At 37.9% G+C, this 25,694-nt stretch overlaps 6 protein-coding genes across 10 annotated transcripts; 3 read left to right on the plus strand and 3 right to left on the minus strand.

The window, feature by feature from the left end:
• Nucleotides 1-4,601: 4,601 nt before the first annotated feature.
• On the plus strand, nucleotides 4,602-7,374 carry LOC111777145 (putative zinc finger protein CONSTANS-LIKE 11). 3 transcript variants are annotated; one of them, XM_023656608.1, is made up of 6 exons: nucleotides 4,602-5,171; nucleotides 5,325-5,531; nucleotides 5,698-6,032; nucleotides 6,263-6,444; nucleotides 6,793-6,897; nucleotides 7,015-7,374. In XM_023656608.1, the coding sequence occupies exons 1-4, from the start codon at nucleotides 4,605-4,607 to the stop codon at nucleotides 6,387-6,389; spliced, it is 1,236 nt and encodes a 411-aa protein (XP_023512376.1). In that variant the 5' UTR covers nucleotides 4,602-4,604; the 3' UTR covers nucleotides 6,390-6,444; nucleotides 6,793-6,897; nucleotides 7,015-7,374. The 3 variants fall into 3 exon arrangements, with proteins under 3 accessions (XP_023512376.1, XP_023512378.1, XP_023512377.1); XM_023656610.1 differs by having other exon boundaries at nucleotides 5,833-6,032; XM_023656609.1 differs by lacking the exons at nucleotides 6,793-6,897; nucleotides 7,015-7,374 and having other exon boundaries at nucleotides 5,698-6,117; nucleotides 6,263-6,352.
• Nucleotides 7,375-7,594: 220 nt separating this feature from the next.
• On the minus strand, nucleotides 7,595-8,265 carry LOC111777147 (B-box domain protein 31-like). The gene has a single exon (XM_023656613.1). It carries the CDS (start codon nucleotides 8,157-8,159, stop codon nucleotides 7,617-7,619), a length of 543 nt encoding a protein of 180 aa, XP_023512381.1. The 5' UTR covers nucleotides 8,160-8,265; the 3' UTR covers nucleotides 7,595-7,616.
• Nucleotides 8,266-11,033: 2,768 nt separating this feature from the next.
• Nucleotides 11,034-15,855, minus strand: LOC111777146 (transcription factor ILR3-like). Of its 2 annotated transcripts, XM_023656612.1 has the most exons (7): nucleotides 15,767-15,855; nucleotides 15,394-15,480; nucleotides 13,889-14,021; nucleotides 12,773-12,832; nucleotides 11,880-11,957; nucleotides 11,645-11,807; nucleotides 11,034-11,487 (listed from the first exon to the last, which is right to left on the minus strand). In XM_023656612.1, the coding sequence occupies exons 3-7, from the start codon at nucleotides 13,987-13,989 to the stop codon at nucleotides 11,215-11,217; spliced, it is 675 nt and encodes a 224-aa protein (XP_023512380.1). In that variant the 5' UTR covers nucleotides 13,990-14,021; nucleotides 15,394-15,480; nucleotides 15,767-15,855; the 3' UTR covers nucleotides 11,034-11,214. The 2 variants fall into 2 exon arrangements, with proteins under 2 accessions (XP_023512380.1, XP_023512379.1); XM_023656611.1 differs by lacking the exons at nucleotides 15,394-15,480; nucleotides 15,767-15,855 and having other exon boundaries at nucleotides 13,889-14,275.
• LOC111777144 (formin-like protein 3) lies at nucleotides 14,481-18,626 on the plus strand. Its single transcript, XM_023656607.1, has 5 exons — nucleotides 14,481-15,309; nucleotides 15,527-16,698; nucleotides 16,779-16,978; nucleotides 17,093-17,331; nucleotides 17,417-18,626. Exons 1-5 carry the CDS (start codon nucleotides 15,154-15,156, stop codon nucleotides 18,305-18,307), a joined length of 2,658 nt encoding a protein of 885 aa, XP_023512375.1. The 5' UTR covers nucleotides 14,481-15,153; the 3' UTR covers nucleotides 18,308-18,626.
• Nucleotides 18,627-18,716: 90 nt separating this feature from the next.
• On the minus strand, nucleotides 18,717-19,961 carry LOC111777151. The gene is made up of 3 exons (XM_023656614.1): nucleotides 19,785-19,961; nucleotides 19,064-19,269; nucleotides 18,717-18,982 (listed from the first exon to the last, which is right to left on the minus strand). The coding sequence occupies exons 1-3, from the start codon at nucleotides 19,878-19,880 to the stop codon at nucleotides 18,808-18,810; spliced, it is 477 nt and encodes a 158-aa protein (XP_023512382.1). The 5' UTR covers nucleotides 19,881-19,961; the 3' UTR covers nucleotides 18,717-18,807.
• Nucleotides 19,962-21,503: 1,542 nt separating this feature from the next.
• Nucleotides 21,504-23,742, plus strand: LOC111776956 (BTB/POZ domain-containing protein At3g22104-like). 2 transcript variants are annotated; one of them, XM_023656381.1, is made up of 3 exons: nucleotides 21,504-21,866; nucleotides 22,223-23,136; nucleotides 23,210-23,742. In XM_023656381.1, the coding sequence occupies exons 2-3, from the start codon at nucleotides 22,231-22,233 to the stop codon at nucleotides 23,651-23,653; spliced, it is 1,350 nt and encodes a 449-aa protein (XP_023512149.1). In that variant the 5' UTR covers nucleotides 21,504-21,866; nucleotides 22,223-22,230; the 3' UTR covers nucleotides 23,654-23,742. The 2 variants fall into 2 exon arrangements, with proteins under 2 accessions (XP_023512149.1, XP_023512148.1); XM_023656380.1 differs by having other exon boundaries at nucleotides 21,505-21,866; nucleotides 22,030-23,136.
• The last annotated feature ends 1,952 nt before the right edge of the window (nucleotides 23,743-25,694 follow it).

Consider the following 25,694-nt stretch of genomic DNA (forward strand, 5'->3'; position numbering starts at 1 on the left):
GATCATTCACTAAATTAGTCGAGGTGGGATTTCCATCATCCAACACCTCCTATCAAACAAAGTGCGCCTCCCCGGGACTTCCATCATCCAACACCTCCCCTCAAACAAAGTGCGCCNTTGATCAGCTGGAGTAGGTCGTCTTTGGAAGAAGCTTCGGCCATGGGGGAACACAAAGACCTGGCGAATTAAGCTTCTGAAAAATTGGGGCGCCCAGCAGAAGAAGGAAGCGGATAGAAGAATCGAAATGGAATTATTGAGGCGTCACAAAGTTAGTTGAGCAGTAGAGGGATTCGGAAGCAGAAGAAGGAAGCGAGCTATGGCGTCAATGGCTGATACTGATGTTGAAATGTTAATGAGGTTCCCTATTTTTTCCTGTCGCCCGCACAGGGAAAGGGAAAGAGAGAGGACGTGGTGAATTCATGTTATATATATGGGCTTTTACATATTGGGCTTCCCACAAATTCGCTTCTAAATTTTAAATTTGGGTTTAATTACCAATTTTATCCTTCCTTTTTCATATATATTTTCAATGTATTTATAAATAATAATAATAATAATAATAATAATAATAATAATTAAGATCCAGCATCAATTGAAGAGAGACAGAAACAGGTGATAGGAATCATGATATTGAAACAGGTGATAGGAATCATGATATTGTCCACTTTGAGCCTAAGCTCTCATGGCTTTGCGGCTTTGCGGCTTTGCTTTGGGGGCTTCCCCAAAAGGCCTCATCATGGCTTTGCGGCTTTGCTTTGGGGGCTTCCCCAAAAGGCCTCATTCCAATGGAGTTAGTATTCCTTACTTATAAACCCATGATCATTCACTAAATTAGTCGAGGTGGGATTTCCATCATCCAACACCTCCTATCAAACAAAGTGCGCCTCCCCGGGACTTCCATCATCCAACACCTCCCCTCAAACAAAGTGCGCCTCCCCTTAATCGAGGCTCGACTCCTTTAGAATCTTAGTCATTTTTTACTGACTTCGAGAAGGCTTGGCTCCTTTTCTTTTGGAGTTCTTTGTTAGACGAACACGACTCTCCACAATGGTATGATATTGTCCACTTTGAGCATAAGCTCTCGTGGCTTTGTTTTGGGTTTGTCCAAAAAGCCTCATTCCAATGGAGTTAGTATTCCTCAGTTATAAACTCATGATCATTCCCTAAATTAGCCGATGTGGGACTNATCCAGCATCAATTGAAGAGAGACAGAAACAGGTGATAGGAATCATGATATTGAAACAGGTGATAGGAATCATGATATTGTCCACTTTGAGCCTAAGCTCTCATGGCTTTGCGGCTTTGCGGCTTTGCTTTGGGGGCTTCCCCAAAAGGCCTCATCATGGCTTTGCGGCTTTGCTTTGGGGGCTTCCCCAAAAGGCCTCATTCCAATGGAGTTAGTATTCCTTACTTATAAACCCATGATCATTCACTAAATTAGTCGAGGTGGGATTTCCATCATCCAACACCTCCTATCAAACAAAGTGCGCCTCCCCGGGACTTCCATCATCCAACACCTCCCCTCAAACAAAGTGCGCCTCCCCTTAATCGAGGCTCGACTCCTTTAGAATCTTAGTCATTTTTTACTGACTTCGAGAAGGCTTGGCTCCTTTTCTTTTGGAGTTCTTTGTTAGACGAACACGACTCTCCACAATGGTATGATATTGTCCACTTTGAGCATAAGCTCTCGTGGCTTTGTTTTGGGTTTGTCCAAAAAGCCTCATTCCAATGGAGTTAGTATTCCTCAGTTATAAACTCATGATCATTCCCTAAATTAGCCGATGTGGGACTTCATCATCCAAAAATAGGAACCCAAATAGGACAATATTTGGTTTTATGATGTGTGAATTTTTTTTACTAATAGACACATTTTAAAAACCTAAAACTCGAAAGAAAAAATCGAAATAGGACAATGTCTAGTAATTGGACAGTGTGTCAGTAAAGATACTGATCTAGGGTGGATTGTGAAAGCTCAGAGAACTAAGTTTGAATGTTGGTGAGCTTTGGCTATTGAATGCTAAAAAAAAACTAGTAAAAAAAAAATTAGTTAACTAATTTAAGATTGTAGTTAGAAATGTTTGACCGTAGTCAACAACCATCTTTCAATTAACTACTTCGGGTCTAAAATTACTTAAATTTTAAGTAAAGGGAATGAGTTTTAAGCTAATCTTTAGAACCAAATCAAGTGGTTGAGCACAATATGACACTGGTAACAATAAGCTTATAAACAGTCAAAAATAAGTAGTACGTTGTAAATTCTCTATGAATACTTTAATATAGTGAAGGTAGACGCTCGAACTCCATGGAAGACAACTCAACTTCTTAAGGAGTCATTTATGTCACGAAGGCCAATATGATGAGCAATATTGGTTGTTACGAGTCCTCTTTTAACACTTCATTAAAAGTACATAATTTTTAAAATTTTTAATTTTAATGTGAAATTAAAAATGATTTTTTTTAATAAAACTTTAAATATTTAATTAAAAAAATCTTACATAACATAAGATAGATTTAATTTAATTTTTTTAGTACAAAAAAACAAAATGATAATTATTTCATGATTCCACGGAATTTGAAATTAAATTTTTCGAAAATGAAAAAAAAAATCTCTAAATTTTGAGTACTTAACGTAAACATAATAAACATAAAACTGATATAAATTAAAAATTAGTGAATATAAAATTAAGAGTTTTATTAGATATTTAACCAACTTAAAAAAAATATAAAATTTAGAAATTAAATGACTCGATTCGCATCAATTAAGAGACTGAGACTAACTATGATAAGTGAAGGTACCTATCATCGAGTTATTGTAGGGATGGTAAAATTTTGATTTTAAAAATCTATAATTTATTTAAAAAAAAACCATTAAAATAAAAAGGAAAATAGAAATACGTTAAATCTGGAAAATATCCTTTAAAGCAGCAGCCAATGCGAAGACAGCAATGCCACGTCATACACGAATCCCACCACAAAATATTAAAAAAAAAATTAAAAAAAATTAAAAAAAAGGAGTAGATAAAGGAAAGTTACAGATATAGAGTGATCCGAGATCCGGAGTTCTCAAAGTCCGGCCCATAAAACTGCTGATATGTCGGCTGACGTGTAAAAGAGTTTGTGAAGCATTTGAAAACTCAGCCATCACACGTCATCATCTATCAATATTTAGGAGGAAAGGAAGCCACTTGTCGGATATGAGTAATAGTGAAATAAATAATTAATTAAAAAATAGAGAAAAAATTCAGCTTCTCCCAAAACCAAATAAAAAGCAGTTATTTTCTTACAACTTTACAGATACTGGCTCTCTTCTTCTTCTTCATCATCATCAAAAAACTGGTTTAGTTGCTGCCATTAATGGAGCATTGCTTCCTTCATCTGGTTCGATTGCTCTTCCAAATTCTCGATTGGTGTTGGATATTTCTTTTCTAGGTATCATTCTTTTCCTCATTTTCTATTCTATTTTTTTTTGGTTGAATTGAAAAAAATGGTAGACTCAGGTACTTTTAACCATTTTGTTTCTGTTCATGGTTGAGCCATTTGTTTTAAGATATTTGGGTCGTTCTATCTTTTTTTTATAAAATTAAAAAAATGGACGTTATAGAGCCATTTCTTTTACCTTCTGTTCGTCACTCACCATCATTCTTCTGTAAAATCATGAGCCATTTGTTTTAAGATATTTTAGTTCATTCTTGAGCCATTTCTTGTTCTTCACTTTCTGTAAAATCATGAGTCATTTGTTTTAAGATATTTTAGCCAGTTCTATTTTTTTTGTTAGAAAAATTAAAAAAATGGACATTATAGTTCATTCTTGAGCCATTTCTTTTGGTTCTCACTTCTGTTCCTCACCGTCATTCTTTTGTAAAATTAAAAAGAAGGTCGACTCTATTGAGTTTTTAAAAATTTTGATTCAATTCATTATCGAATCATTTGTTCTACGTTCTTCTGGTCGTCCTTCTCGTAGTCTTCTTCTTTTCTATTTTTGTAAAATTTAAAACGGGTCAGTTTAGCTTTTAAAAGTTTCAGAAGTTTAAGAATCATTTGTTAAACCTCCTTTTAATTTCACACTAAATTTCCTCTTAAATTTTAGAGTGTTTTTTAAAGGTGGGTAGAATATTTATTTTTATTTACAAATAAAAATTGGAATAATATTTATGTCCACCCACTTCTAAACCTTATATTTTAAGGGCTGCCCGTAAAGTTTCAATTTTATATCGATATTTAAATTTAAAAAATGAGATATATATACTTTTTAAAATAAACCTCTTAATTATAATAGTTTAAAATATATTATTAAGCTTTTTATTTATTTATTCCAAAATAACCTAATTGGTTGTACAGAAATATGAAGGAAGGGATATTTCAGGCATCCACAGCAAAATTATGAGACAGGTAAGCATAAATAGATTCTATATGCCGTAAATAATAATAAAAAAATAAAATTACAGTTAGTAAAAAATGAAAGTAAATTTGACTGTGGTTTTAGTTTCATTGAGACTGAGGCGGACGTTTTGTGTTGAAGAAATAAAATAAATAAATAAATAAATAAATAAAAAGAAAATTATAATCGTAAATTTTGGTTGAAGGATTGAAACGGAGGGTTAAATATGGAACCTCAGTGCGAGTTCTGTGGAGTGGAGAAAGCAATTGTTTACTGTAAATCTGATTCGGGGCGTCTCTGTTTGCATTGCGATTACATCGTTCATTCTGCTAATTCATTATCACGACGCCATCTTCGATCGTTGCTGTGCGACAAGTGCAATGCTCACCCTGCCATTCTGCGCTGTATGGATGATAAAGTCTCCCTCTGTCAGGGTTGTGACTGGAGCGCCGATGATTGTTCTTCCCTTCCCCAACGCACTCACCTTCTTCATTCTTACACTGGTTCCCCTTCCACGTCTGAGTTCTCCAGGATTTGTACTTCCCTTCTCGATTCCACTTCTTGTACCACTGCCTTCGACGCCACCGCTGATTGGACCTCGCTTACGACGCCTTATGTTATTGCCGATTCCATCGATTTGACGGACGTTGAAGCTCCCTCTGCCGCTGAAAATTTGAATGACGTTCAAACTTGCTGTAAGTTTGAGACCTGGATCGCCGCTCCTGCTTCTGCGTCTCCTGAGAATCCTTCTTATCAACCGGATTTTCTTTCCGATGACTCGAATCCTCCAAAGGTAGGGTTACGTACTCTTTTATATATATATATATATATATATATATATATATATATATATATTTTAATCTAATTCTATCTCGTCGAGAAGTTTATTGCGGATCTGATTTGAGCCAATTCTGATGTGTTTTGTGTATGATTTTGCGATTTTAAGGATGCTGAAACCAATGAAAATAATGATATATGTGAGAGTCTTAATCTTGGCAATCTTTCTCTCCACTCGGAAAATGGGGAAGGGTTGTTTGACTCTCCGAAAGATACAATGAAATTCGAGTTTGATGCTGGAGAATTGGAGTGTCTTCTAATTGACAGAAACTTTCCGGTCACTGAATCTAATGTTCCTGTTGAGGACACCATCGAGGTATGTATGATATAAACTTTTGTACATTTCAAGCAAGCATCGTAGGCCCGTAATGGCTCCATTGCATCATTTGGATTACTGAAAACACGTGTATGATCTCGGTTGTGCAAAGTTTTCAGGATTTGATACATCACTAATAGTAGCTTTCGTTTTAATTTTAATTTAGGCCTCAGATTATACGGGATTTCAATCATCTGAAGTCGATATTTCCATGAACATGATTCGAAACGGCAATTCAAATTGCACGCTTATAAATCCTAGTTGCAAAGGAAATTTCAACATTGGATTTCCTACTGCTCAGGTTCATTCAAGTATATCAGTTTCACTGTCAAATATCACTGGCGAAAGCAGTGGTGCAGATTATCAAGACTGTGGTTTATCGCCGGCGTTTTTGACTGAAACCTCATGGGATCCTAGCATGGAAGCTATTGGTCCACTAGCAAAGGATCGGAATAGGGATAAAGCTAAGATGAGATACAATGAAAAGAAGAAAACAAGAACGTACGTATCATTTTTTGCAAGAATAAGCAATTGTCGTCCAATTACAACATTTGCATTCATCAATTTAGAGTAACCATTCAGTAAGGTATCTTCAATCATCTTCATGACTTTGCAGTGTCATTATCTGGCATTTTATTGTTGAAAAATGGAAACTAATATGCCCCATTTTGATAAGAGAGACGGTTTTTTAATCATTCTACTGATGGTATTTGCACCTCCTTCGTATTCAGATTTGGAAAGCAAATAAGATACGCATCTCGCAAAGCCAGAGCTGATACTAGAAAAAGGGTTAAAGGTCGATTCGTGAAAGCAGGCGAAGCCTATGACTACGATCCTCTCGTGACAAGAAACTTTTGAGCTATGATAAACAGTTTCAGCTCCTAATTCCAAAACATATGTCATATTGAACAAGGTATTCTTTGCTCTGTACTTGAATCTCTCTGGTCTATAATTCATTGAAAATGTAAAATGTCTTTTAGCCATATAAATTTTGGTCCTAGGCCCTCTTCCTCAAATCTGAATATGGATCTTTTGGAAAAGGGTGTTGAGTTTCTTGTATCTGTGGCCAAATTCACGTCCTTGCAGGCAATACACATACCCCTTCTCAATTAAGACATAGAATATGGGGTTTTTGATTTTAGATGCAAATGAATGGATTGAAAGTAGTGAAAACAAACCGATAATCTTGCAATGTCCATCTTGTTGTTACATGACAGCACATTTCAATACATGTGATTCCATCATATTTTATACTTCACAGGTTGTAGATAAAGATGTAGCCATAGCCAGTACAGCTTTATAATCGACAGATAGTATCAGCAATAATTTTGTCCATACAGCAGTGACTCTAAATTGCCCTGAAGAGGTTGGCATTTTCTTTCTTTCTTTCTTGTAAAATGGGCTAATTACTTTCGTATGTAATTTTGTTGCTCTCTCGTGTTTGTTTAATAATGTTCTGTTTGTCTCTTCATTTCCACTGCAGCAATGGGGAAAAATTTTCAGATAGGAGGAAACAAGTGGTAAAAATCTTGAAGGACAACATTGTTATATGATGATTTAGCCTCTTGCCTTTGCACCCACGCAATTCAATGGTCAATAGGCAGAGCTACAACCCAATTTTTTTTCGTTAGTACATAAATAAGATTATTCTGTTTTCACTCCCCACGTAATCTGTTTTGGTCACTTTTGGAAGAGTTCATAGTCTCTGAGAGTATAATAAAACATTTTTGGTTCTTAGTATATAACTCCACTCTCTTTTATTCAGTTACTAATCTTTGCATTTTGTGCTCAGAAAACACCAGCCAGAGAAATTTTCCAGCAAACATCGACTGAAACCTTTGACAGCGATTTGTTTCTAACATGTTTCTTCTGTAATCTTCTTTTAGAAACCTTGTTAATATCACAGCCAGAGAGATTTCTTTCACAGCCACCATTGATTCAAATTAGAAGACATATTTTCATGAGACAGTAACTTGGGGTTGCAAAAGAACAAGCAAATGAAGAAGAATTCCAGTATGAGTCTGGTTTGCAGACTGAAAGTTGAAGATCAGAGAGAGAGAGAGAGAGATGAAAAGATACTACGATTCACAAAAAGAGAACAGGCGTTTTGAGCCTTACAGAACAACATGTGCTAAGATTGCGATTGTCGTTGCAGTCATTAGGAGGTTGGTTGCAGGTGACGATGGTGGGGAGAAGGACCTGAGTAGAGGTTCCCATGAGGTATTTATGGGTAAGTTTTTGGCAAACATTACAGAGAATGCACCTAATATGCCTGAGAGCTAAGAAATTAGCACCATGAACCCACTTGTCACATTTCCTACATAAATAAGCATCATCCGCTTGGCAGTACAATGAAGCCCTCGAGTCACAGAGCTCGCACATCAACACCGCACCCTCCGCCGAATCACCACCCTTCTCAGCCGCCGAAAACTCCCGGCAACCACCGTGGCTCCTCTGTTCCACCACTCCTCTGCACATTGCTTCTTCTTCTTCTTCTTCTTCTTCTGAATCTAAATGTAAATGTGGCATGCCACCATAAGGCTTGTATATATATATATGTATATAGATAGATAGCAGAATGACGTATTTGCCACTACTTGACAAACCCATGGTGTAAATCACCATCATTTATTTCCACACACTTGTATAGATGAAGCAATACCCATTTGCTTTCACAGAAATGGGTAATTGAGAAAAAGTAAATTGAATCGAGAGGAAGTGAATAATGGCGTAAACAGAGGAAGAAAGAAAGTGAGTGGCTTAGAATGAATGCTCTTAAAAAGCTAGAGACCCCACACAAATATAAGAAGATGAAGAAGAAGATTGGAGTGAGGGCAAAATTGGAAATATAAATTATATAAAAATATATGGATGTTGGATTGGAAGGGAAGTGGTTGTCCACAAATTGATTTAGTGTTGAAATGAAAAGCCAGATGTGTGGATGAGACATAAATACAAAGAAAGAAGAAAAATATATATATATATATATAAATATAAAAATAAAATTATGGGTTCACTTTTGAAATAGATGGATCACAAAGGAAAGCAATGGACCGTATGATTCCTGAGTGTATAAATAATTGTTTGGTTTTCGTGTCTCTGTTACTCACATGACATGTGGAAATAATTGTAACCTTTCGTGCTTTCTCAAACCCTTCCACAAAAATATCTCCACGACTCCATTCCTCCAAAATATCCCCCCCCCACAATCTTCCTTACCAACCATCAATTCAACCAACCCGCGTTCGTTCGTAAATTTTATCATAATCGAACTTTTGATAGTAGACAACTTGCGATTGTGCGGCACTCACTTTCCAACGAGTGAGCTAAGCTAATTCGTTTTTGTGTTGCCTACGGTCATGTGACGTATGTTCGAGCCTATGACTTCAGTTTTAAGAGAAGGTTTTAGAAAACAAGGAATTTTCAAAAGAGATACCACTCGTCACAATCGCACTTTTGATGGTAACGGACTTGCGATTGTGCGGCACTCACTTTCCAACGACGAGTGAGCTAAGTCAATTCGTTCTTGTGTCACCTACGGCCAAGCGACATATGTTCGAGCCTTTGACCTTGATTTTAAGAGAAGGTTTTAAAAAACGAGGGCAAAGAGAGATTTTTTAAAGAGACGAAATAACAACAACTCACATATATAACTATGGGTAGGGAAAAGTTGACAATAACTTATAATATTTGATAATTTTTATTCTCTTAAATAATGAGGATTGAAATGTTTTTAAATTAAAAGTTAATTTTTTTTTTTCCTAACCCATAAAATAATTACACATTAAACATCACAACCACTAGGCAACTACCAACTTAATACACGTGGTTGCTTCAGAATACGTATTCATAACATTCATGGTAAGGGTTATTTTTATATATATATATATATATATATATAAATTTTAGAATGAAAATATTTAAAATAAATTGAAAGAAAATAAAAACTGGAAGAGTCATAATAACTACTCATGAATTCCCCAAAATAAAAAGAAAAAGAAAATGATGAGGCTGTGAAAAATCTGCACACCTTTATAGCCGTTGCCAACAATTACGGCTATAATATATTGAAATTGGAAATTAAAATTTGAGGGTACAGCTGAGGAGCTTTGATTACACCACCAAATAAGTTCTATATTTCATTTATAATTCCCAATTCAATAAAAGCTAAGTTAGAGTGGTCATTGCATTTTTGTGAATTTAATTCCAATCTTTTACCCTAATTAATGTTACGTTACATGTGATTTTTCTTTTTTTACAGTAAGTTTCATGTGATTTAATCTTCTACTCATGAACACCGTAAAAACCGAGTTATAGATTATAATTTATGTGTTTTGGCTAAATTAATAAAAAAATTAAGTATAAAAAATATTTATAAATTTTCAAAAATTTAAATAATATTTTTCAACTAAAAATAAATGCTTTTACTATTAGTTTAAATAAACCATCACAACTTTAACCCTTAAATTTTTTAAGTTTTATTACTTTTTTTTAAAAATTTAAAAATATTCTTATGGTTTATACTATATCTACAAAATACTTATAAAATTTTAAAAGTATCATTAACACCGTTTACCTTTATAAAATAAAGTTATTATTATTTTTTTTTACCATCTATCGACATTTCATAGGTTATCTCAAGTTTTTTTTAATGTTACTTTTCAAAGTTTATGAGTATTTTTTAATCGGCAATACCAATCTTTTTAAGATTTAAATTTTTTAAAAGGTTAAAAGTTTTTTTTTTAAGTTTTTAGAAAAGTTTAATAATATAAATGAATTTAAAAAATAAAAAAAATAAAAAAAAAACTGGCATTTTTTAAACCAATTTTAAAAGTTTCTATCCGAACTTATTGTTTAACTTTTTTAAAAACAAATTATAAGAGTATTATTGAAACTTTTGAAAGTTTATAATATTTGTATTAATTTAGCTTAAAGGATAGGTCGAAGGATATACTTTATTCAATGGCTCTAGAGAAGAAGTCGAACCTCGATTATGGAGAGACTCTTTCAAAACTCCAGAAAAGGAATTCTGGCCAGAAGCAGTCGTGTGGTCCGTTCACATTCTCACGATCTTTATTGATATGAAGCCCTTTGCAAAAATCAAAAGAAAAGAGATGAGAGATTACTCGATGTGGATAATATCATATACAATTGTAGAGATCAGTCTTCCTAACCTACTTCACCCACCTCGATGGTAATACACCACAGCATTATCTTCTTCTCCGAGCCTGCAAATGCATATTCATCTCTAATATGATCAGTTTAATGCTAAAATCACAACTAAAAAAATGGCTATTACAGGCATTTCATGTTTACCTGTTAGATATCAAGGCCGAGTTTATGACTTCTTCCACTCTTGTAGCTGAGGCTAGACGCCTTCACTAGCCTATTGGCCAGTACAATTCTGCTCTGACTGAGAGCAATTCCCAAATCATGTGCTGCATTGGTAATCAGTAACCATAGCACATGATGAACCTGAAGAAGAATATTGATATCATCTGATATCACATGATAAACTTGGTTTTATTTATATATAGTTAGGAATGCAACATCTGCTTAGTCCTCAAACAAAGTTTTTACACCACCAGGAGTTTCTTGAACAATTCAAAACCAAACACAAACATGTAAAGGCATTGTTAATCATAACAGCACAATAAACGAACCAAATCATTTGTCCTCCCTTTTAAGCAACTGGTGGGCGGAGCACATGATCCTGAGACGTGTCGACGGTTGCAGGCGGCAAGAATTGCCACATGGCAATGCCGGGATAACCAATGAAAGGCATCAACTTGTTACCAGCAGCTTGTCCTTGTGCTGTAAAAGCAGCTGACAACGTAGGGGGAGGATGTTGGATGTCAGCTGCTGCTCGAGCATTCACTGCTTTGATTTGCAGCTCCAACTTTTCTTTCTCTGCTCTCAATCTTTGCTTCTCATCACGAAGTTCATTTTTCTCAACCTACATGCATACTGAGCTTAGAGATCAAGGGATAAGTATATTCCAGTTTGCCTGTGTCTCAGATGTAAGTAAACTATTCAACATTGCAGCTATTATAACTATTCAACATTCAAGGTGGAAACGAGCTTGGGGAGGTCCCATGGGTTACAAATCTCACCTTTAATTCTTTGATTTTTTCCTTCAAATCATCCTCTGATTCTTTCAGCTTCTCGATTTCACATTGTAAATCAGTCACCATTCTGATAGCATCACTCAAGATGACAACCTTGTCTGTTTTGGGTAGTTTTCCAGGTTCCAGGACAGCAGATAATTCCAAGAACCTTCAAATCATTATAGATGATGAATTAGTACAAAGAGATTGAAGGCTAGAGCCATAATTGATAATATGATACCTCTCATTCAGCTTATCTCTCCTCAGTTTCTCTCTGCAGGCTTTGGAGGTTGATGCAGAACTTGTTTCAGCCTTGAGACTACATAGTTTTTGAGAATACATGAAATGATTAATTCGTTTTAGCCCAAGAACTTAACGCTTTTGAGTCTAGTGTTTATGCAATGGAATGCAACTAAATCAGGGAACATTCCACTTATTAACAGGGAATCTGGGCCCTGATCTTTTTATCAAACTCCCAAATATCATTTGATGAAAAAAAAAAGCACTAGCAAATTTATGTTAACATTTATAAGATCATAGAAAGTCACACTGTCCTAAACTTATATCTACTACAGCTACAAAGCGCCTAACAATTTTTCACCGTTGGATGTTTGAGAGAGAAATACCTTAAACTTATATCTACTACAGAGCATGCATATTTTTGAATCCGATCCTAACGGTTATTGAAGTGAGCTTGAATAATTTTTTGCCATGATGAGAATATGACTTTTCTCAATGTTCTCGTCTTCTTCTTCTTCATGATAGAGTTCTACAGCTACATAGTTCCAGATAAGGCTATGGCAATATCGCAACTATATCAACTGCTAATGGTGGCTTTTATGAAGAGACATTTCTTCAAGCTTGAATCCGAAGGGATTGGGAATGAGATAGCAATAATAAATTGTGCTAGCACATCATCCTCTAGCTAAACTCCCAACAGTCAACGCTTTAATTTCTATTTGTGGGTAATCCAGCAATTTCTTTCTAGATATAGAGTCAGGAACCCGTTGAAATAATGATACATTGCACCTTCTTGCAACATAGTCAACAGAAATGTACTTCACCTCGTTTAGCTAATCCAAATATATTCTTAAATATTTGACAGATCTCCAGCAGTACCCAATAAAAACTTACCGTTTCCGACCTACTTCCTTTAAGCTGTCTAGATCTTCATATGAGCAGTCTACCTCAAGGCTGGAAAAAGTGAATATCTAATCAGTTGCAATGAAAATTTGAGGTAAAAACAAACTCAAGACTGTCAAAGAAAAGAAGTAATACATAAAATGAATAAATTGTCCGAAGGTTTATCCTTTTACTGGAGAGTAAAACTGTAAGACCTTCGCTAAGTATGAAATGAAGGAGTGAATTTAGGCTACTCTACAGACTTGAATCGTCGTTAGCTGGTAATTAATGAAAACAGGAACTCTAAAATAGTGCATCCACCGAATTGGCAATTTTTTAAGCTTGACCAGAAACAGCATGAATCACCCCATAGGCTCAGGAGCCAATCATTACCTTTGACTGAGCTCTCTCATTGACGTCATATCTCCAAAACCAGACTTGGAGACAATAACAAGATCCATAAAGAGACAAAATAAATTATTTCCCACAAAAGGAAAAGAAAAAAAAAGAGACCCAAAATAGTTAAAGATCTAACGATTGTTCTTGTAGATGCTAATTTTCACCTGAAGTCAACTGAAAGAATATTACCCTACTGAGTAATTTATCTACCATCCAATTAAAAAGTAGAATAAGAGAGACTTATAGATCCAACAAGTCCACTTAATAATATTCAAGTGGGGTTATGGGAACTGGAATTCTTTGTATCTGCATCGGGAAATAGAATTAATTGATTATCAGCTTGGTCGCTAAAGATTCTCCGGTTAATCACATGCTATAGCATAGTAGTGAAGACCAAAGCAAAGTCTACAGCTAATAAATTTTGTTTCCATTACCAGCGTCCCAACACCCAACAGGACACTGCACACGATTCGGCACAACGACGACAACAACAACAGCAAAAACAAACTGATTTGTTCTGTCCCTAAAAGGGCATGGCACGGCATTTCAGCAAACAGTCAAGAGAAAGTAAAACAGGGGAAAACCATATATTTAAGCAGATTTTCTGTCTGGGTTTTGTAGGAACATGGTAACCAGAAACAGGGTAATAGGAATAAAGGGTGCACAAATTTACCCGTGATGGAACCAAGTAACAAAATCTCTCAAATTTTGAAGAAACCAAATTAGCACCTGTGTTTATTAGAAGGAAAGTTGATGGAGGGATTGGACCAGGAGAAACTGACAGACTGCGGCGGCGAGAAGGGGGCGCCGACGACGGGGAGATCCTCCATAGTAGAGTAATCGAAGAGCCAATTCCAGTTTCCTGCAGAGTCGTCCATTGGTGGTTTGAAGAAGTCGAGAAAGCTGCATGAACTAAGGAAGCGTTGCCATAATGGATGGTGTGTGTGTGTCTGTTGAGTGGAAAATAGGAACAGGAGGGAAAATGTGTGGGATCAAGAAGGTGTAGGCTCTTCCGGTGGTTGAAGTACTTGTGAAGGAGAAGTAATAATTAATCAAAAGAGAATATGAATATGAAAATGAGAGAAAAAAAGGATCATTTTTTGGGAATCGAATTTCAGTTAGAACAAGGAGGAAATGGTCGGACGATGATGTAATGAAAATGAAAGAGCCAACCACCCGGGACCTTTCAACCTGTCTCTTTCATCACATTATCCAATTTAAACACTTCCATTTTTTTTCTAAGCATTACAGTCTTGAGTGTTTCAATTTCACTGGGCTTTCCTGAAGGCCCAGGATAACAATGTTGCTTCGGCCCAACAAAATTTGGCCCATTATTCCTATGGAAAAAATGTTTAAATAAATGCTTAACAAAATAATTTAGCAAATAATACTCATGTTAATTATTTCTATTACCAAAAAAAAAAAAAAAAAAAAAAAAGGTGTTCCGCTCTGTAAATTTAGAGAGTTTGGGGGTGAAGAGGGATAAGATTTGAAAATAGAAGGGCACAAAAGAAATTTGAAAGAAATATGAACAATCGTGGGTGTTCCACATTGATCTCGGCACGTCTGCTTAACGTATCAGATTTTTACTATCTTCCGGGTATGAAGGAAAGATACCTTCGAAATATCGGGGAGGAAAAGAAAGGGTCTGAGTTTTGATTTCAAAGGAATCCAGAAAAGAACAAGAAAAAAGAGAGGGAATTAGAAAATATCAAGGGGAAATTCTGCTGATGAAGAACAAAAATAGGATTCGCAGGCCAAGAATTCGACCTCCAAAACGTCATAATTTTGTAAATATGACGAAGAGTTTGCGCATGAGATTGGTGTAATATGATCGATGTTTCATTTTGAGACGGTAATTCTCTAATTATTTGGTCGTCGGGAAAGTTTTCCAAGGAAGTGGTTCATTTACAGAGGGATTCGAGAGGGGAACCCTTAAGTGTTCGATGAAATGAGAAGCGAAGAATACGGATGGGATAGCGATTCAGAGAGAAATGGAATTGAGAAGAGGCGGTTATGTGGGTGGTTTAGTGATTCTCCTCTGTGCATTGGCAATTGTGAGCTCAGAGGGCAGGAGGAAGACGTTAGAAATGGTTATCGCCAATGCCGCCGATTGCCATTTCACATCCTCAGAGTTGGAAGGAGCTATGGTAATTTCATGCTTTTGTATATAATTTTGAACTTCTTGCTTTCAATTCAAACTAGAACCATGATTAGGGATGAGTGATTCGTACCTTTTTGTATCTGTTTTTGCTTCCTTTTCTGTTCATGGAGGATGATTTGATCGTTTGAATGAATGCATGCCAGCAGCTGTTCATCATCTGCAAAATAGAACAATATTTTGATGTAATGTTAGCGTGATAACAGGGCGAGAAGGCATGCACGAAACAATTTGTTCCTTGCATCCAGAAAGAAACCATGGATAAATCTATAGCAATTCTACCTCCTGAAATGAAACATGGCTTGTTGGATTGTTTAAGAAAGAGAAGTATGTTTTCTCGTGATTTATCTGATTCGGTTAGGAGATCAATTGAGTTCATTTTCGTAGAGTCCAATATTCACATGAGACAATTAATTAGATTGTTTCAAGGTTCATCACCACCGCACCCTACTGCAGCTCCAGCTCCATCTCCTGTTGCAGAATCACCGGCTAATTCTCCATTACTGTCTCCCATTCATGCTCCAATGTCGTCGCCGAGTAATGCACCAACCAATTCTCCTCCTGTCGTGGCCCCGGCCCCGTTGCCAGAACTGCTACCGCCAGTGGGCGACACTGATGTTTTGGATTCACCTCCATCTACTGTAGCTGGCTCACCACCTCTTCCACGAGCTTCTCCCAAGTCTCGCCCTCTAAAGAAGCATGAAGAAAGCCAGATGGGCATAATTGCTGGTATTGTAGCAGCTGGTGTGGGAGTTGTTCTTGTGGTTGCGCTGGTTTTGTTCTGCTGTCGTAGAGGTAAGGGAAGTAAGGTTGAGCCGAAGGATGGGCAAAAGAATGAGAAGCCTTTAAACAACATATCTTTGAGTGAATTACCAGCAGGTTCTTCACTGAAGGCATACAGTGTTGGAAATCCAGCAGCCAAAGAGTTCAACGCTAATAATGGAACTAAACCACCACCCTCTTTTGTTGGCAACTTAGCAGTGGATCCTGAAAACCATACCTATATGGCTGAGGGTCCAACATCTGATGGTAAATCATCAGCAATGCCGCCTCTAAAACCCCCTCCTGGAAGACCAGATGCTCAGCCTCCTCCTCCAACAGCACCTGCTGTGGCACCTCCACCCCCTCCGCCTGCACCCAGAGCTCCACCACCATCACCCCCGAAAGTTTCTCGGCCCCCACCTGCACCACCGGCAGCAATCCCTGGTAAACCTCAAGCACCACCGATGGCGCCACGTAAGGGTGGACCTAGTGGCTCAAGTATGGATCCTGATGCAGTAGGCCATAAAACCAAGTTAAAGCCCTTTTTCTGGGATAAGGTTCTTGCCAACCCTGGACATTCCATGGTCTGGCACGAGATTAGTGATGGATCATTCCAGTAAGCCTACTTGAATTCTTAGTTCTGAATAGTAATTACTATGCAGCAGAGGGATTTGATGTATATTACAAAATTGACAGATTCAATGAGGAGATGATGGAGTCCTTGTTTGGATATGCAGCAGTGGAAGCTAACAAAGGCAACCGCAAGAAAGATTTAGCTTCGGAACCTTCAGTACAGTACATTCAAATCATCGACCCTAGGAAAGCTCAAAACCTTTCAATTCTCCTACGGGCACTGAATGTGACAACAGAAGAAGTTGTGGATGCCATTCAACAAGGCAATCTCTCTGTTCTTGTGTTTGTGTTGTACTTGTGATTTGATAAGAGAATAAAATCTACAATCGGTTCAATTCATGAAACTAACAGAGGGTTTATAACAAATTATGTACCAGGAAATCCTGATCTTCCAGCAGAGCTCATGCAGACCTTGTTGAAGATGGCACCAACAGCAGAAGAGGAGCTGAAACTGAGATTATATTCAGGGGACCTTTCTCAGCTAGGTCCAGCAGAACGGTTCCTGAAAGTGTTGGTGGACGTTCCTTTTGCTTTTAAACGATTGGAGTGCCTTCTGTTCATGCTCTCATTGAGGGAAGACGTCGCTAGCATTAAAGAGGCATTCGCTACGCTACAGGCAAGTATTTTCAAATCCAAAATCAAACACAATCGCTTTATGAAACACAGCATGTAATTTACCCACTAGTTGATAAATGTTATAGGTCGCCTGCAAAAATCTTAGAAACAGCAGGCTATTTTTCAAGCTACTAGAAGCAGTTCTCAAAACTGGCAATCGTATGAATGTCGGGACGTACCGTGGCGGTGCTCAGGCGTTCAAGCTCGATACGCTCTTGAAACTGGCGGATGTTAAGGGAACCGACGGCAAAACTTCGCTCTTACACTTTGTCGTACAGGAGATTATTCGTTCGGAGGGCAGTCGAGCAGCCCGCTCTAATAGACGTAGCCGGAGTTCGTCCAGTATAGTTTCCAACGATACGGTTTCCGAAGACGTCGTCGACGGTTCTGTGGAACATCATCGGCGATTAGGTCTTCAGGTCGTTTCTGGTTTGATCACGGAGCTCCAGGACGTTAAAAAAGCGGCCGCCATAGATGCGGAAGGGCTAACGAGGACGATCTCGAAACTCGGCCAGTCTCTGCTTAGAACCAAAGGATTTATAAACGCGGAGATGGAAAGTTTGGACGAAGACAGCAAATTCCACCAATCGGTGTCGAAATTTGTGGAAGGAGCAGAAGCGGACATTTCGTGGATTGCAGGGGAAGAAAAGAGGATCATGGCACTGGTGAAGAGAACGGTGGATTACTTCCATGGAAATTCCGGAAAGGACGAAGGATTGCGACTGTTCACGATCGTACGCGATTTCCTAATTGTGTTAGACAAGACCTGTCAACAGGTCGAAGAAGAAGCTGCAGCTGCGGCAAAGCAAGCAAAGAATTCCAAAAAAGAAACTCCAACATCGTCGCAGCAGAATTCAGATCTACAGCAGCGGCTATTTCCAGCGATTGCAGAACGCCGGGTGGGCGAGGACTCAAGTTCTTCGGACGTCGACGACGACGACGATGGCAAGAGTTCATCATCATCAGCAGCAGATTAGATTTCACGACACTTTAAGTGTCTCAATTATATACGAATAGGAATTTTTCTTGCATGAAATAATATACTTTTTAGTCATCGGAAGAACCCAATTATTTTCTTTCGGATCCATGAAACCTTCAAGAAGATACATGAGCGAAGGAATCAACCTGTTGATATTAGCATAGCTAAACGATTCTTCCAATGTATAATTTCCTGGGTCCAATGAAATTCACAATTATAGAAAGAAATTCTGTCAAGGAGAGACTTTTTTTCTTTCGAACATCATTCGGTTATTAATATGACTGCTACTACAAACAAACAGTATTACATCTTTGATCGTAAAATATCGATTGCTTGTTGAATCCTATAAATTGCCTCGTCGGTGGGTCCTTTATATTTTAAGTTTTGTGAATAGGGGCAATGCTTAATAGAGAAGAAAAGAAGGATGATTAGCTTAGTTTTTGTCTGATATGCTTCACAAGAGGAGAAACGATACATCAAATCCAAAAGCAATTTCCACTACTCAGCAGCAGTGGCAGTAACGTAATAAGCGACACAAAACAAGCCATGAACGAAGCACAAAATCCCTCCAATCGACAGGAAGTGATGGTGTGTGAAGCCACAGGATGCTCGGGATTTGTTGTTGCCCAATGCTCCGATCACCAACATCGACATCGCCACCGCTAGAATTATCCTGTTTTTTTCAAAACCAGAACAAACCCAGTTCAGTGTCTTAGTTGTTAAATGAAATTTGATTTCAAGAAGCGTACAATACCAAGTGAAAACGAGGCAGGCGACGGAGATTTGCTTGTTTGGGGGTGATTTTTCGAGCGCTTCTTGCGAGCAAATGCAGTTACAGCCGCCGAGCAGGTTGGCGATTACGTGCGCTAATCCCAAAACCCCGGCTGCTGCTAATCCCAATCTGTAAGCTTGCGCGCTTGGGTCTCTGCACTCGAATATCCATAGCCGAAGGTTCTTCACCTGCTCAACAATCATGGCAGTAATTATGTTCGTGAAGAGATAGGGTGAGATCCTACCTACGAGTGGGTGGAGACCTTCACCTAATAGACGTGTATTAAAAATCATAAGGAAAAGCCCATAAGGAAAAGTACAAAAAAGGGCTAGCGATGGACTTGGATTGCTACAAATAGTATCACTGGTCCTCATCAGTGGCATTGGGCAATGTGGCAGCGAGGATGTTGAGTCCTAAAAAGGGTGGATAAGAGACGATATGCCAGCAAGGAGGCTGAGTCTCGAAGGGGGCAAAGACACTGGGCTCAAAAGGAGTGGATTTGGTGGGGTCCTACATCGATTGTAGAAAGGAACGAGTGCCCTCAAGGATGCTGGGCTCTAAAGGAGGTAGATTGTGAGATCTCACGTGGGGAGGAGAACGAAACACTCTTTAGAATTGTGTGAAAACAAACCTTGAGGGAAGTTCGAGAGGAAAAACCCAAAAATGACAATAAATATGAGCTTGAAATGAGTAGTAGTAGTACCTTGTTTTGTGCAATATCGGCTTCGATGCCAAGTAGGCCGGCGACGATGTCCATGGCCACCACCAACAAACATACCAACACGCCAACCAACTTCATATCCTTCTCTTCTTTGTATTAGACAGCAGGGGAAATGAAGTATTTATGGGCTTCAAAAAGCATGCATTTTTTGAGCTAAAAAATGCTTCTTTACCCACACATTACAAAGCTTTTAATTTTGGTGGTGTTTTCATAATGGATTCCTTTCATGGGAGAGCAAGGAAAGTAGGGCATCAACCAGCTCCTGCTGATGGACGAGAGGCCCAGTTACTTCTCTTGGCCCAACTTTGTGACATGATGCTTCAACCTTTTCCATTCTTATTTCTTGCTTAAGGCATAGGGTAATAGCCACCGGGGAATGCCTTGGGATACCAAATTTGAAAACTGTAGCATGTTTGTGCTAGAAGGTATGTTGCACGTGAGACAGGCTTTGCACATCAGTGGCACGATCGGTTATCGGGGCAAACCAACCTTCCTCCAAAAAGAATTGTGCTATGCCTCCCAATTCCTATAGATGGAAACAGCTACCTGGTGATCCCTTGGACGTTTGGCCCCCCAATTCATATAGATAGAAAGAGTTGTCGGGGCCCTTGATCCATATAGATGGAAAGAGCTGCCCGATGTTCCCTAGGTTACAACATGTCTAGCCCCCCAATTCTTATAGATAGAAAAAGCTGTAAGGGCCCCTGACCCCTATAGATGGAAAGAGCTACTTGGAGATCCTTAGGTTGTAGCACGTCTAGTCGTTAACTTCTTGTACTTGAGGAAAGAGCTGTCTAATGACCCCTAGATTGCAGCACATCTAGCCCCCCGATTCCTATAGATAAAAATAGTTGTCAGAGCCCCCGATTTCTACAGATGGAAAGAGCTATCTGGTGATCTCTAAGTTGTAGCACGTCTAGTCATTAACTCCTCGTGCCACTACCGCTGTTTCTAGAATCGACACAAGCCTCACCTGCACAAGTACTTACGTAGTGTAGTGTCTTATTGAAACTTTGAAAAGCTTAAGATTATTTTTTTCGACCAAGTAAAAAGTTTACGAGTATTTTTATTAATTTAACTTTTATTATTATTATTATTATCATAATATAATTTTATAGATATAACTTTTAGAAATATGAAAAATATTAACTATGTCGTAAATAAATAAATTATTATTACTTTGAAATTTGTCCAAAATACTTTTTTAAAAAATAAAAATAAAAATGGATGGCAAAACTGAAAATAAACGAGGTGGGCTGGGAATAAAAGGAAGACTCGAAACCACGTGGGTGTGGCCTTTGTGTTTACTACTCCTACACCCAACCGCCATGCATTATTCCCAATTTCCCTGTCTTTGTCGCTCTTTCATGTGCCATTACCTCCTTTTTTTATTATGTCTAATGCTTCCTTTGTAATACAAGCATTGCACGTAGAAAGTCATTACAAATCGTGTCGTATGAACTCTTTTATTCGTGAGTTTTCGGCCGAGACATGTCGGTACCTACCCACCGGGGTCCAAAAAAGGGCTATACTTTTCAGAGAGGGACACAAACAGCCTTGAATCATGAGGGTTCAAAAGTAAAGACCATAAATGTGAAGAACAGAGGGAGGGGGATCCCATCCTGTGATTTGGGATTATTACGTCCATACAAGGGCAATCGAGTCATTATGGGTGGGACTTTGGACTTGGGGAGTTGGGTGTAGGGTACCGTGCCCTACAAAATCAATACTTGTTTATTTTTCTTTTGGGGTCTGCGAGTTTATTATAAACTACTCTTTTTTTTTGGGGCAGGAATGTCAGTGGTGTTGCTCTCTCTGCGTGTCTCTATGGTTGTTTGTTGTAGTGCTGCTTGTTTCTTACAGCCGCGTTGAGAATCTTTATGATTTTGGGATCATTTTGTTGTGAATTTGTTGATTTCTGAACAACCCCATTTGCCTAAACACCCTGAATCGCACTCTGTTCTTCATCTTCTTCACTAACCCTTTCTCTTTTTTTGGGCGATGGAAGTCTGCTGCAATCTTGAAGTGGATATCAATGGCGAAGAGATTTTCATGGTGGATAAGGTAATTCAACGCTCTTTCTTTACCATTCCTTCATTTTAACAAACCCCTTTTGGTTCTTTCTCTTCGTTTGTGAATATTTGATCGGATTCTCCTTTGGTGTTCATCTTCTTCTTCTTAATTTTGTGTTGATTTATTCTGTTCTTATTTTGGGCTGCTTCTGCAGAACACTGTAGCTTCATATTCTGGCAGATTAAGCAAGTTATTTGGTAGATCAAAGGCTAATTTACGAAATTTGAAGTTGATATTCCAGGATTTTCCTGGTGGGGCAGAGGGTTTTGAGTTGATATTGAAGTTTTGTTATAACAATGGGTATGTCCAAATGAGTCCTTCGAATGTTCCTGTTTTGTATTCTGCAGCACAGTTCATGGAGATGAACTGTTCAATCTCAGGCACTCAAAATTTACAGGAACAGACAGAGAGATATCTTGATGATATCAACGAGTGGACTTGGTCTGAGCTTTTGAATGCTTTGAAACGATGCCAAGATTTGTCTCTTAGCCGCCCTTCAATTGTTCTTCACAAATGCTTAGACTCTCTTGTTGGAAAGCTGCATTTAGCTTTGGAAGAACATTGTTGTCCATCGACCTCCTCGTCCGATGGCTCGGCGTTACGGTTTTCGTGCGATACGAAAAGCACTGAAAGCTTGAAGACAGTGTTCTCTAATGGAGTGTGGTGGTTTGAGGAATTGTTACTCTTGAATCCTGACTTTGTTAAAATGATTGTGCCATCGATGCTCAAACGAGATTTTGACGAAGTAGTCATTGCTAGGTTCCTGGTTTATTACCAGAAATCAAAGATCTCGAACGCGTCGAGAGACGAAAAGCGAAAGATTATTGAGGTTGTCGTCGAAATGCTTTATACTCTCGACCACAATTCTGTTTCCTGCAAGAGTCTTTTCAGTATTCTTCGAGTTGCTTTGGGATTGAACATAAACAAATGTATTCGAAACAAGTTGGAGAAGATGATCGGAGCGCAGTTGGATCGAGGAACGTTGGATAATTTACTACTTCCATCTCGATCTGGGTCGAGCTATTTATATGATGTGAATCTCGTTCTAAGATTTGTCAAAGCATTTTTGCACGAACAAAAGAGTAGAACATCTCAAATGACATTAACAAGAGTAGCTACATTAATGGATTTGTACATGGCTGAAGTAGCTCCTGATCCTTGTTTAAAGCCTTCAAAGTTTCTAGCCCTTGCCAAAGCCTTGCCCGAGTATGCTCGACGCTCTCACGACGATATGTACCGTGCCATGGATATGTACTTCGAGGTAACGATTTGAACCCATATAGCTCTTTTCTGGTGTTATACTTAATTATGGACTGAGTCATGTTGGTTTACAGGTTCATACAGAAATTTCAGAAGAAGAAAGGATTAAGATGTGTTGTGCACTGAACTATGAGAAGCTTTCAGTAGAAATATGTATAAATCTTTCAAAAAACAGAAGATTTCCATCCAAATCTTCCATACAAGGGCTTGTTTCTGAGCAACTCAAGCAAACGGCTAAGAACTCTAAATCGATCACGAGTTTGCCTCGTAAACTCGACGAATGCGAGAACAAGAGTAGTAAGAGGGATGAAACGAGCAACCGGGTTATGTTCGATACCAAAAAGCTTGATTTTTCAGATGAAAATGAGAGATTGAAAGCACATATACAAGGAATTCAATGGAGAGTGATGGAATTAGAGCGTGTGTGTAAGAAAATGCATACTCAAATGGGTAAAGTCATGAAATCTAAAGTGACTAGTCATAGTCAGCTGAAATCTTTGCCTTGGCTTTGTTCATAGTGGCATTCCTGATTTGAATATTGTTGTTCTTATTGTACAAAGTGAGGAAATTATTGTTCCTGATTTGAATAGAGCTGATATTGTCTGTTTTTGTCCGTTATATATCACGGACAGTCTCACGATTTTAAAACGCGTCTACTAGGAAGAAGTTTCCACACTCTTATAAGAAATGTTTCGTTCACCTCTCTAACCAAGGTGGGATCTCACCATCCACCCCCTTGAGAGCCCAGTGTCACAATCGCACTCTTGATGACAGTGGATTTGCGATTGTGCAACACTCACTTTCCAACGACAAGTGAGCTAAGCCAATTCATTCTTGCGTCGCTACGGTCAAGCGACACATGCTCAAGCCTTTGGCCTCGGTTTAAGAGAAGGTTTTAGAAAACGAGGGCAGAGAGAGATTTTTGAAAGAGAGGTTATATAAGGCTGGCTCACATATATAAACTTGGGTAGGGAGAAGTTGACAACTAGTCATATCCCTCCTGTACCCCATTATGAGGCATTTCATGTCTAGCAGACATAGACATGATTTTTTTCGAAACGTCATACTCCTTAGAAATACAAAAGGAAAACACTATAACATGGAAAGACATAAAGGGTTTGGCTTGTCATGGGCATGTGGCCATGGGCAACACGCTTTGGACGAGCATGACCGTGACATCCAGCATCCTCGCTAACACACCACTAAATGTCTAGCTCTAATATCTTTTATAACAATCCAAGCCCACCGCTAGCAGATATTGTTTACCTTAGCTCAAGGAGAAGCTCATCTCTAGCAGCTCATACGAAACTATAAGAGCAACACGGAGTAAAAAATGTTTAAAGGAGTTTGGCTTAAACGCTACTCTTGTTGATATCCCATTTCCAAGGGCATTAAAAACGGCACCGACACCAAGTTTGTGTACAATATAGAGAAGAATCCGTTACGTTATTGAATCTCCTTATGCTTTCCATCACTCCCAAGAATATGTAAACATTTGAAGAACAACACAAAGGTATCTAATTTATGATGTTAATGGAAGTGCTTTAAGTGCAAGCAACATTGACTTTCACCATTCACAAAACCCACCACCTTTCAAATTGCAACGTTCAAGAACAACCATAAACATTAAATTAAACCCACTTTTTTTTTTTTTTTTTTTTTTTTTTTTTTTTTTTTTTTTNCTTTTGAGGAATAATATACTCTAAAGTTGCCCAAATGGCTTCTAACTTTGCCCTAAAAGGGAATAATTTCATTTCAAAATTGGTGGGTTTTTGTTTCAAAATTAGCCTTCATCTCAATTTGAATTGATACACAAGTCGATGTGTAATCATCTCCACGTGAACAATCAATTTCGTTGATATCAATTTGATATCAATTGCATCTGTTCAACTCGATAGACATATACACTAGAAAAATCACTTGTACAAACACGACCACTCGAAGAGTTAATTAGAAAAGGGTAAAATGGATATTTACTTATAATTATAGATTATAAAAATAATGAATATTTAAGTTTGGGCCGCCTAATTTGCAGATAGCTCAAAACAAAACCGTGGTGGGCTGCACCGTCTCACCGCACGGGCTCCGGTCCAAGCCTTCAAGTGTGAATGGATCCACCGAATTGAGCCCAAACTCGGCCCACTATGTTGGGCCCTCTAGTCCAGTTTCCTTATTAAAAAAACATTTTAAAATATCCACAGTGTTTTATATACTCCATAAAATATTAAAATACATACATTATCCACTCGAAAATAAGTACGGTTTTCCGACCAAGTTGATAAAGTCCTATTTCTATATAAATTTAAATATAGAAATAAATAAATAAATAAATTCAACAAGTCCAAAAAAAGAAAAAGCTTTTTCAAAATTTTAATATTTAAATTCACGGGTGGAAAAGTTAAAGCGTAAATGACGTGGAAATGTTGGAAACCGACAAAGACCTGTGAGTGCCTAATTAAGCACATGCTTTCTTTAATTAATCTATTTCTAATTGTAAGAATAACGTGTAATTAATCATCTAATTTATAAATTAGAAGCACCTAAATTGATTTAATTATG

This window comes from Cucurbita pepo, chromosome LG16, assembly GCF_002806865.2.
Source record: "Cucurbita pepo subsp. pepo cultivar mu-cu-16 chromosome LG16, ASM280686v2, whole genome shotgun sequence".
NCBI lineage: Eukaryota > Viridiplantae > Streptophyta > Magnoliopsida > Cucurbitales > Cucurbitaceae > Cucurbita > Cucurbita pepo.

Excerpts from the sequence above, each read along its gene's own strand:
- LOC111777146 (XM_023656611.1), bottom strand. The coding sequence starts at position 14,037 with ATGGACGACTCTGCAGGAAACTGGAATTGGCTCTTCGATTACTCTACT. Across the intron at positions 11,808-11,879 it reads AGAGATAAGCTGAATGAGAG|GTTCTTGGAATTATCTGCTG; the intron begins GTATCATATTAT and ends AATGATTTGAAG. Across the intron at positions 11,488-11,644 it reads AAAAAATCAAAGAATTAAAG|GTTGAGAAAAATGAACTTCG; the intron begins GTGAGATTTGTA and ends GTATGCATGTAG.
- LOC111777151 (XM_023656614.1), bottom strand. The coding sequence starts at position 19,880 with ATGAAGTTGGTTGGCGTGTTGGTATGTTTGTTGGTGGTGGCCATGGAC. Across the intron at positions 19,270-19,784 it reads CCGATATTGCACAAAACAAG|GTGAAGAACCTTCGGCTATG; the intron begins GTACTACTACTA and ends ATTGTTGAGCAG. Across the intron at positions 18,983-19,063 it reads GCCTGCCTCGTTTTCACTTG|GATAATTCTAGCGGTGGCGA; the intron begins GTATTGTACGCT and ends TGAAAAAAACAG.
- LOC111776956 (XM_023656380.1), top strand. The coding sequence starts at position 21,804 with ATGGAAGTCTGCTGCAATCTTGAAGTGGATATCAATGGCGAAGAGATT. Across the intron at positions 21,867-22,029 it reads AGATTTTCATGGTGGATAAG|AACACTGTAGCTTCATATTC; the intron begins GTAATTCAACGC and ends CTGCTTCTGCAG. Across the intron at positions 23,137-23,209 it reads CCATGGATATGTACTTCGAG|GTTCATACAGAAATTTCAGA; the intron begins GTAACGATTTGA and ends GTTGGTTTACAG.
- LOC111777144 (XM_023656607.1), top strand. The coding sequence starts at position 15,154 with ATGGAATTGAGAAGAGGCGGTTATGTGGGTGGTTTAGTGATTCTCCTC. Across the intron at positions 16,699-16,778 it reads ATTAGTGATGGATCATTCCA|ATTCAATGAGGAGATGATGG; the intron begins GTAAGCCTACTT and ends CAAAATTGACAG. Across the intron at positions 16,979-17,092 it reads TGTGGATGCCATTCAACAAG|GAAATCCTGATCTTCCAGCA; the intron begins GCAATCTCTCTG and ends ATTATGTACCAG.
- LOC111777145 (XM_023656608.1), top strand. The coding sequence starts at position 4,605 with ATGGAACCTCAGTGCGAGTTCTGTGGAGTGGAGAAAGCAATTGTTTAC. Across the intron at positions 5,532-5,697 it reads CTGTTGAGGACACCATCGAG|GCCTCAGATTATACGGGATT; the intron begins GTATGTATGATA and ends ATTTTAATTTAG. Across the intron at positions 6,033-6,262 it reads GAAAAGAAGAAAACAAGAAC|ATTTGGAAAGCAAATAAGAT; the intron begins GTACGTATCATT and ends CTTCGTATTCAG.
- LOC111777147 (XM_023656613.1), bottom strand. The coding sequence starts at position 8,159 with ATGATGGTGATTTACACCATGGGTTTGTCAAGTAGTGGCAAATACGTC.